Genomic DNA, 10880 nt, shown 5'->3' with positions numbered 1-10880 from the left:
TCAGTTTTGAAAAGCTCCTCTCTGCTTGAGCCACAGTGACTGGCAGAGTAAGTGCAATCCTGAGAGCAGTCCAAAAGTTAGGGTAGATCTCTGATAGATCCTTATCTTGCAGAAAAGTGATGAGCTCAAGGAGGCTCATGGTTTTTGATGGCAGGTGAGATAAGTTCTTGCATTTCTGCACAAGCTCTCTACTGTCCAAATCAGAATGCCCTCCAAAGTGCAGTGTTGTACCTAGTGCATTGCATTGCTCTGCCAGCTCCTCATCTGCAAGACTTGGGAAATTTGTCAAAATTTATTTTCCACATTTTCCAATGTAGTAAACCTCTGACTGACATGGCTGCATCAATAATAACATTGAAGAATCCAACCTCCAACTTCCTAAGGGCATCACTGAAAGGCTCACCATGTGATTCATATGAGAAGTGGCGGTTTGTGGACCTCAGCCTTTTTTGTTTCAAAACAGCCTCCACATTCATTTCTTCACAAATGTCTTTGGCCGCCATTTGTGCAGTCACAAAGCTACTTGCCCTGTAGCTCTGGAGACCTCACTGTCTTTTTCAAAAGACTCACAGCTAGGTCCACATGCATATTTGGAGACTGCATAAGTTTGCTGACATGCTGTATTGCAGATAGCATGTCATACCAAACAACCGTGCAGATGCTGAAGCGGTACGACCCCACCTCCTCAGACAAAGACTGGGCCTCAGCCTTTATAGCAGGGTCTTTGGTGTTGTCTCTCACCTCAATTAAAGCCTCTCTCACGGCAGCTCCCTGGTACCTCATGGGCTCGATGCTCTTGACCCTGCTCTCCCACCTTGTTTCTGACCACATCTTTAAGGTGATGCTCACATGGTTCTTCAGTATGGCCCATCTTTGGGAGGAGGCTGAAAATAACGTGTAAAGCTTTTGCAGGACACCAAAGTAACTCATAGCCTCAACAGATCCCTTAGCAGCATCACACACAACTAAATTCAATGTATGTGCCCCACATAACACAAACGGAGCTCGGGGATTCTTTTCTGAGAGCCTTGCTTGAACTCCCTTATTTTTGCCTTCATGTTTGCCCCGTTGTCGTATGATTGTCCTCTGCAGTCTTCAAAAGGAATTCCCAACTCCTCAAGTCTTGTCAGGATCATGGATGCCAAGTGCTGGCCTGTGGACTCCTCTGCCTCCAAAAATCCCATAAAATGTTCCCTGATATGGGGCTTCTTCATCAGTGACACCACTCTGACCACTGACAACTATTCTGTCACTGACACTATATTCTGTGTGCCTTATATCTGGGGTGCAGTCCAGAATTATTGAAAAAAACTTTGCCTGCTTGATGTCATCCGCTATAGTAGATATGATTTTGCTGCTCAACAAATCAATCAGCTCATTCTGCACATGGCCTAGGTAGCTGTTGTGACTTGCTGGTCCTCTTTCAACACAGTTAAGGTGATCTTTCACAATGGGATCAAACGTGGCCATAAGTTCGACCTCTTTGAGAAAATTCCCATTTGATGGTGTGAACAGTGTTTCTGTGTGTCCCCTTAGAGCCAAATTTCGAACTGCCAGTGACTGTGCAATAGCAGTGAGACGTGTCAGCACTGCTCTCCATCTTACCTTCTCATGCTGGGTAGAAGTAGAGGCAAAGAGGTCTTCATCCTCAATATCAGATATTTGTGGAGACATATGAGTAGCTGAGGACATAGATGGTAGCTCATCCTGAAGAGTAGAGACCATTCCAGCAGAGTCCTGTGTAGTGGGGCAGGTGGGTGGCTCATCCTGACCAGTGGCAGAGGATGCTCCAAAATATTTTAGAAGTGCCCCTGAAATTGCAATTGAATTGCAAGTTAAATTGATATTAAAATACTGTAGGTTACAATATAACTCTTATAAATTGCAAATTTAAATAAACATACCCTTACATGCTAAATGTCTGTCATGACTCTTTAGACACTATATTAATCTAATCTAATCTAAGGGAGGAACAATTAGCTCCTTGGTTAACCTACTGCCTCGAATTATATGCTTTGTCACATAACAGAGTTATAGCAAATGGCAAATGTTCGTCTTTGAAACTGCCTACACATATGTAAATTCCATTGGCTAATTACAGGGCCAACATTAACCTGAATGATGGAAGCAAATAATAACTGTACTTGTAACAGTTTTGTTGCAAAGCACAATTTTCTGGTGAAATTAGATCTTGTGTTGAGTAAAGACCGAATTATTGTTGTATAAGCATAGCAAGCAACAAATGTAAGAGTTAACGTTATACCAATAACTTAACATTAGCCCTTTATTGATGACATGGATACCATAATCAATACAGAATGTAGTTGCATACCTTTATCCTTTGCTCATTTCTCCTCTTCTTCGTTTCTCTTTTTCCTAAATTGGGCACCTGACAGCTTTGACCTTTTTCTCTCCATCGCTCAGTTTTTTTGTTTTTTGTTTTTTTTGCAATCGACAATCAACAGATTTCCCATCCCCCAACACTGTCACTCACGACCAGGAGTCAAGACTAAACCAATTCACCTTGTATTACCTATTTTTATTAGCCATTTCACACAATTTGGAAAAAACAAAAACATGCAAATTATAGGTCTGTTTATAATATTATGAATAAAATGTGAGTTATTTGGAAGAAAGTCAAGGTGTCACTGACTTAGTTTAGTCTACTAAGTGGATCCCCCTGCCCCGCTCCTTCGTCTGCTCCATTTGGGAGAGGTGAACTCTCCTCCTGCGCCTGCGCCCCCTCCCCTCTCCTTTACACCTCTCACACAGCTTCTGTGCATGGCACCTTCTCATCAAGCAGGGGCGCCACATATGATAGATAATAGAAAACCGCTTAGCAGCGCAGATTATTTTCTTTCCAAGTGCTTGTGCCGCCCCCCACGTGTCATGAAAATAGTCTCTCCGGGCGGCTGCCTGGTTCGCCCATGCCACAAACCGCCACTTATTAAAACTGTATATAAGGGCAAGGATGCCCTGTATTTACTGTATATATTTTTATTTTACTAGTGCCTCAGATTCTGTTCCCTAATTATCAAAAGTCAGATTAAAGGCATTATGCTCAATAGCAGAGAAATTAAAATAGCCCAACTTGCAGATAATACTACCACTGGATTCCACTGGGTGCAGGTCTGTGAAGAATTCCACAAGCAACACAGTTATGCAATATAAATAAATACGTTCACCCAAGCTTTTATTTCGACACATAGGCTTTTCACATGGCAAATGGCTACAAATTTTAATACCTCTTGAAATGGCCATTAAGATTTTTAATACTTTTCAATGGGCTTAATTTTTTGCTCAATAGTTTTATTAACTTTTAATACTTTTTAAGACCCCACAGACACCCTGGTGCACTATGTAATTGAAGAAAACACAAGACATGTCACTGCTTGATAAAGAAATCCGACCAGTGCAGCTGATTGAGACTACTGAAACACTAGCTTACACCTGTTAGCGGAGTATAAGCATGACCACACTGAGTTGCATATGATGTTAAAACCAGAGTGTTTGTTGTGGTTGACCGTGACATTGCATTCTCTCTGTCTGGAATGTTTATTTTTTTGAATGCCATTTTCTGATCCCTACGGTTAATTGCTTCATTATATTTTTATTAACAACTGTATTCTGGTGTTGCTTTGGATTTCTGAGCACCAGACCACTGAAACACTTTACTGTTTAAGTGGAAAAACTGCATTGGACCTAAGGTCTAGTGAATTGTTGTAGTCAGTTCTGTGATTTAAACAGTTTTCTACCAGCATTACTCTAGCCATGAGTGGTCACTGCTGCCATGATTATAGAACAATTGTTATTATTGTAAGCCCATACATCTGTAGTTATTAGTCAGGGAGCATTTTCAGCTATCTGGCTCAGCCTGGTGTTTGTGGTGTAAATTTTTCACCTGACTTATGTTGCATTTTTCATTCACAGCTGATAGAAGATGTTTCTTGTCCAAAAAGTTATCGGTAGCCTAATTGATGCTGCAAGGTAAGAACCTATATAAAGTACTGATTCAACCCAAAAAAGTGTTTTGGAGTTTAACTTTCTTTTATCTTTGATCCCATCTTTGTAGCAACATCAACCAGTTTGTGCCTTCTGATCCTGTGAGTGACAGTTGTTTCATTACCAGCTCTATCTGCCCATCTACATTTAACTCTAGATGATTCCAGAGTTTGCAATGTTTGCCTCTGTCCCACAGCCTCCACCACGTAGACCTCAGGTGTATGCAGACCAGCATGAGAGTGACGAGGATAAACAGTTCCGCAAAGTCTTCCAGCAGCTCGCTGGAGACGTGAGTACTATGTTTCCCTTCTACCTACACTTCCCTTTGAACGTCTCATTTTTTTCTGCAGTAACCACTGATTATTCCAGTTCATTAACAAAACAAGATCTGCATCCAGAGTTAGTTGTAACTGTACAGCTGTCTGCAGGCTTTTTAATGTTTGCTGTTGAATATTTTTCATACAGGACATGGAAGTGAGCGCAACTGAGCTGATGAACATCCTAAATAAAATCATTGCAAAGCGTAAGACATGCTTGCATTTGTCATATTTAGAGCATTTAAAGTCACAACCTCTTACATGCCATTGGGTTTTTCTTACAGTTTTTTTTTGGTTGATCTTAATGATTCACTGTTTTTATACATTTCTATTTGCTGTGTTTATGTATGTACATTTATGAAAACATTTACAAAATGCTGAATAATGGTTTTCTCTTATATTTCAGATTCAGACCTGAAGACAGATGGTTTCAGCATTGAGTCTTGCAGGGGCATGGTGGCAGTCATGGATGTATCCTTTGTGCTGTTGTGTAATCCAGGTGGCAGTTGAAGCTGACTAACATTACAGATACGCAGAACAGAACAAATACATAACCAGTTGGCTCTAATAACAGATACTATGTGGAACAGTTGTGCGGCAGTTGGCGCTATCACTTCAGCAAGACTGTTCCAGGTTCGAGCCCGGGCTGACTCGGTGCCTTTCTGCGTGGAGTTTGCATGTTCTCCCTGTGCCCATGTGGGTTTTCTCCAGGTGGTCTGGCCTCCTCCCACAGTCCAAAGGCATGCAGCATAGGTTGATTGGTGGCTCTAAATTGCCCGTAGGAGTGAGTGGGGGTGTGTAGACTGGCAACCTGTCCAGGGTGGACCCCGCCTTTCACCCAGTGTCAGTACTTATAGAAATATATACACAGACATAATTTAGATGCAGTTTTTCAGATAGCTGTATACAAAGCTATATTTATAAGGTACTGCACTGAGGGTTGTCTTTCTGTTATACAGTCGCAGGGTTAAGTGTTCATCAGTGTGATGGCCCGGGGGAAGAAACTGTCCTAGTGTCTGGTTGTCTTGGTGTCCAGAGGGGAGGAGTTCAAACAGTTTGTGTCCAGGGTGTGAGGGGTCTGCAGAAATCTTCTCTGCCCACTTTTTGACCTCCATGGAGGGCAGGCTTGCACCAGTGATCTTTTCTGCAGTCCTGACTGTCTGCTGGAGTCTGTTCCTGTCCTGTTTGGTTGCTGAGCCAAACCAGACAGTGATGGAGGTGCAGAGAATAGACTCAATGATTCCTCTGTAGAACTGTATCAGCAGCCCCTGGGGCAGGTTGAACTTCCTGAGCTGGTGCAAGAAGTATATCCTCTGCTGTACCTTCAGCCAACTGGCATGCAGGATGTGCAGCTCCGCACAATGCGTAATTGAGATTTGGGAGGTGTGCATATCAGACCACCTGCGACTATCAGCAACCTACATTGACCCACAAAAACTCCGTAACTATGTAGGTACGCAGTGACGCCTACATGCGGTTGCGGACAAGTATGTGCACATAATGTATGTACATTTGCATTGATCACAAAGGTTCAGTCAAAGCTCTGAGAATGTGCTGGAGTGGGTTCATAGCTGTGTAATGTAAGATGGAAATAAAATCATTATATTAGTATTCAATGTTAATTGCATATATAAATAAAAAAGTGTAAAGATGGCTAAGTGGGAGTTGCATGATCTTTGTCATTTGTAGTGAAAGTTGTAGTGTTACCAATGAGTTAGACAAAAAGTTGACATTTGTGTTCTGCAGCACATAGAGGAATTCATGTAAATATACACCTTGAGCAAATACAAAATGCCCACAAGAAATGCGAGTGTTTGTCTCAGCTGAAGTCAAAGTGTGAGAGCTGTTGTCTTTTTTCCTTAGTGCTGTTTCAGAGTGACAGCACTGGAAAACTTGGCTTTCATGAATTCAAATACCTCTGGAATAATATAAAGAAGTGGCAGGTGATTACAGCAGGCCCATTTCTTTTGTCCTACTTGTGTGTTTGTGAGCTACATTCCTGTGGTGTTGATTATCTGCAGTAACAGTGAGCACAGACGAAACGGTAAAGTGTATATACAGTATTAGCGCTTGACCGTGGTTATAAAGGACATGGATTTGCATGAACAGTGTGCCAAACTCCTCTCTTATTTGATTCACTGCTATGCTTTACACAAGCATAAATCTGAAAGGCAAACGTTATGACATTGGCTACACTGTGGAACAGATCATTTAATTTTCTGTCAAATAAATCGTAGTCTGGTTGAATTAGGCTTACCGGTAGAAGAAGAATACTACTTATTTGTTTTTGAAGTTATAAATTAAATTAGATGTACAATTAACTACATGTTTTTTTATTTTGCTGAAGGAGTTTTAAAAAATGTTTCTTAAACATACACCCATTTGTTACAACCACATTTGCAACTATTCATGTTGTTGGAGAGAAGCTTTTTTTTTTAAATCCAGGCTGTGAACCACTAGGGAACAATTTCAGATGCCATAATTGTATTAAATATGTTTATTATTCAGGGGGTGTACAAGTCCTATGATGCTGATCACTCTGGTACCATTAGTGCAGATGAGCTGCCCAACGCTTTCAGAGCTGCAGGTTAGGTTTTTTTTTTCTTCTCATTTCCCCTATTGTTTAAATGTTTGCACAACTTAGTTAAACAGATCAACTCTTTGATCTATACTTTAGCACCTTTATACATATAGGTAACCACTCCCATAAGTCAGTTGCATTTGAACTCAAAAGAAAGCTGTGTGAAAGGCTAGTGATTTCAATATTGTACCTGCTGTTTGAATAAGTCGTGTTAAGCCTGGCAGCCTTAAGCCTACAGTACATTCAGCCTTTCTGTAACTGTTGTTTAATGGTAAAATGATCAGGGTTTTATCTGTCCATCTCATTGTCAGGCTTCCCTCTCAATGAGTACTTGTTCCAGATGATCAGTCGCAGATACGGCGATGACAACGGAAACATAGATTTTGACAACTACATTGGGTGTCTTGTGAGACTGGATGCCATGTGCCGTAAGTTTAAAGCTAAATGATTTCTGTATGAGTTGGCCAGCATTACCTATGTGATGAGAATGAGTAGCTTGAAATCTAATCTAATAAACTGAAGGTACATTAGGCTTTATTATCTGTTCTGTCTCAGGTGCATTCAAAACTTTGGACAAGGATAACGATGGGACTATCAAACTCAATGTTAAGGAGGTAAAGTGATCTCATATTTTGGATTTTGACTGGAATTTAGTTTTTTTTAAAAGGCATTAATTCAATTGGTAGGAACAGTTAATTGTTTTAATAAAAGCAACTCTGTCGTTTCAGTGGCTTCAGTTGACCATGTATTCTTGAATCCAGATGAAGTCTCCAGCTCGTTATACAAAATCTGTTTTCTTTGTCTACTCAGTGCAGCATGTTTTATAAATCATCCCAACAACTTCCTGTTATTCATCGCATCCCTTGTGTGTGCAGGTTTATGTGGAAGGTTAGTTTAATGCAAGTGTTGTGGGGTTCTTTGCTGTCCCATAATGCAGTCCACATGTCGAAGTGTCCTTGGGCAAGACACTGAACCCCCTCCCCCATTGCCCCCGATGGTTTAGAGCCATCAGTGAGGTGGCGCTGCAGATGGCTGCCTCGGTTCTGTACCAGAAACAAATTCCTTGTGTGTAACATACTTGGCCAATAAAGGTGATTATCCTTACTTGCAAAACATATTGATACTGTGTTACCGGACATGAAGAAACACAAACCTGCACTCACAAAGGCACACCTACTGTAGCTGAGGATCATAAATAAATACCACTGAACACACTGGACAAGCACATAGCCAGTATGATTCAGGTGTGTCAATTGATCAGCATGTTGAACATCTACTTTTGATCTGCCTGTACCCTAAAGTCAAAATTGTATGAGAAGAGACAGGCCCACATCAGGCTGCTTACCACGGTGAAATATGTGAAAAATTAGGTAAAAGCAGAGAGCTCGCATTATTGCTGGCTGTGGCTGGTTTCACAAAGATACAGTATCTTAGGTTTCTGGAGGCAAATATTAGGTTTGCTCTTCAACTGTTTTAATGCTAAATCTTTGACAATGGGTATTTTAACCCAAAAAGGTTTTTTTGGAGAACCCCTTTGGGGTTAAGGGAGGGAAAGACTAACTTGCACATTCACTCTTCCTGACAACTCATTGTCACCTGCAGACAGAAACTGGAAAAACCTACTTGACTCATTCTTCTCAGAACTGTGTGGGTGTGTATAGACTGTGTGATCTCCATCTCTCACACATCCACAGGCAACTTAGTAATATGGCAACATGGCTGAGTAGAGCTGTGCACAAGTTGAAGCCACGTGCAGCTATTCTAAGAATTAAGTGAGGTCACCAAATCCTGTGTACTCATACGAACAGTAAGTTGGCCCAGTGAACGTTGGAGGAATATTGGGGAAATGGCTGTTTGTACATAATCTCACAGCCACGAGAAGAGGTTCTTGAATAAAAAAGGTGAACAGATTTGTGAATAAATCATGTCTTTGCAAAGACTTTGAGATTCTCAAGAATAAGCCAACTTATTATTAGTTTGACCCATAGACTGAAATTGACCACATATTCAGTCTTTGTGAAACCAGGCCCAAGGCCACAGACTGCAGGTTCTTGTTCACTAAAAAAAAATGGGAGACAGCTAAATATTTTGTTAAAAGCTTAAAGGAAAGTTTAGGGATACATGAATAATGGGGCAGCTGCATCACAGCCTATCACAAGCAGATCATGGGTTAATGATATCTGCAATCCATTAGTCTGTTACTGCAGCGGTCAGGAATACCAATGCTTTCCACAGCCACTAGAATGTCTGAACAATTAATAAATATCTGAATGTCTAAACTTTCTTGAAAGGGATCTAACATTAATGGTAGTTTGTTAATGTGTATATTCAGAATATCCAGTTTTATCTGAACCCCCCAAGTTGCCCGTGATGGCGGTGTGTATGCACCTCGGCTCCAAGCATAATTTCGTTGTTCATATCACAATGTTAGAATGGCAATAAATAAAGCTTCTTCTTCTATATCTCCTCTGTAATACTGTAGTGATGTATGTCAACATCCCAAGAGACAGTGTTTTTGTTGGGCAGCCTGATATTTTGTTTTTAATGTTAATGCTATTAGTGCAACTTGTCCAGTGTTCCCTCACATCACAGCTTACTTATCAGTCATCACTGTGTACTATTCAAAATGTCTGCTCTAGATAATGCCAGCAAAATGCGTGAATTATATAACAAATGTGCATGCTACTAATGTATGCAGCCAATAATAAAGATGCATTATTAAGGGTTTTTAACTATATAATAGTTACCTTGTAGTTACAGCCAGAGTTATTAACCTGTTGATGAAAATGCTTGGTAAAATAAATGCCTGTGCCATATTTGGAAATAAAAGCATATCTTAAATGTGTCAGTCTTGAAATATGATTGAATACAATAAATATATACACTGAATACATTTAGTTTTTTTTTCATTTATTTGACAAGGTGTTCCTCAAATTTTTTAACGATCAAAAGTGGGCATTAAATTACCCCTGAAATAGAGCAATGGCTAAGTTTAAATTAAATTAAATCTTTTTTATGTTATGATGTGTCAGAGTTACTAAATCACAATCTCCTCACCTTAAATGGGTAGCACTGGGCATTAATTCAAATTTTTAAAAATTGTTTTTAAAGTGACAAAATATACAGTCTTATGCAAAAGTTTAGGCACCCCTTGATAAATAACAGATTTTGGTGATTTTTTATTTGAACAGATGTTAACACAGTTTCTCTTGGAAATGGAAAAAATGCACAATATTTTCAGCAAACAGTGATGCATAGTTACTTCTTATGCCATAAATTGAACAAAAATAAAAAATAAAAACATTATTATGGCATGGTGCAAAAGTTTGGGCACCTGACTTAGTTTCTCTTTACGACAAAAAAAGTGAATAACATAAACAAGAATGCTCTCTACTGACAAAAACAGTCTCATTAAACTCTCCCCTTAACCCCCTCAATTGCTCTAAGGAAAGGCTTGTGGATCTTTCATTCCTCTATTAGTTTGTCTCATCCTCACTGGGCATAATGTGTGGGCACAACACAAATGAAGCTAATTTAGCATCTTGCAGCAGGCCTTCTACTTTAGCCCCTCTGCGCTCTCCTGCAACTTAGACCTTGCTCTCACAAAACACAACCACAAATGGCAGGTATGCTTAACATGGACATTTAATTAAAAGAAGGTTTTTCAAGATGTTATACATTTCACTTTGTAAATATGCACGCACAGATTTAAAACCAGAAAAGTTAATCTCTCTTGTTTTTTACTTAATGCAGTTAAAATCACAAAAGTATAAATGTCTCCAGACATATCTAACACTTCATGCAGATTTCTTCAGTGACTGGTGACATAAATGAAGTGATGATCTGACATAGCCTAAGTTTTATAACCCAAATTTTTGCTGTAATGGAGGATGGGTTCGTGGTACAACTGTCCCCATCCCAGATTTCCCCTATACATTGTTATGTCAGTCTGCATAGAACATTTATTTAGCATTTTGTGT

The 10880-nt window shown here is 39.9% G+C and overlaps 1 protein-coding gene across 1 annotated transcript in view; it reads left to right on the top strand.

The window, feature by feature from the left end:
- The window catches only part of LOC109967723 (calpain small subunit 1), a 9147-nt gene extending 1239 nt beyond the window's left edge, over positions 1-7908 (top strand). Inside the window, exons 2-11 of the mRNA XM_020613493.1 lie at positions 3931-3987; positions 4073-4103; positions 4199-4291; positions 4468-4525; positions 4726-4790; positions 6194-6262; positions 6828-6906; positions 7212-7328; positions 7456-7514; positions 7629-7908. Of these exons, the coding sequence (XP_020469149.1) occupies positions 3941-3987; positions 4073-4103; positions 4199-4291; positions 4468-4525; positions 4726-4790; positions 6194-6262; positions 6828-6906; positions 7212-7328; positions 7456-7514; positions 7629-7655 (645 nt within the window). The 5' untranslated portion in view covers positions 3931-3940 and the 3' untranslated portion in view covers positions 7656-7908. The remainder of the gene's footprint in view (positions 1-3930; positions 3988-4072; positions 4104-4198; positions 4292-4467; positions 4526-4725; positions 4791-6193; positions 6263-6827; positions 6907-7211; positions 7329-7455; positions 7515-7628) is intronic.
- The last annotated feature ends 2972 nt before the right edge of the window (positions 7909-10880 follow it).

This window comes from Monopterus albus, unplaced genomic scaffold, assembly GCF_001952655.1.
Source record: "Monopterus albus unplaced genomic scaffold, M_albus_1.0 scaffold134.1, whole genome shotgun sequence".
NCBI lineage: Eukaryota > Metazoa > Chordata > Actinopteri > Synbranchiformes > Synbranchidae > Monopterus > Monopterus albus.
This window is presented reverse-complemented; position numbering and strand designations above follow the sequence as displayed.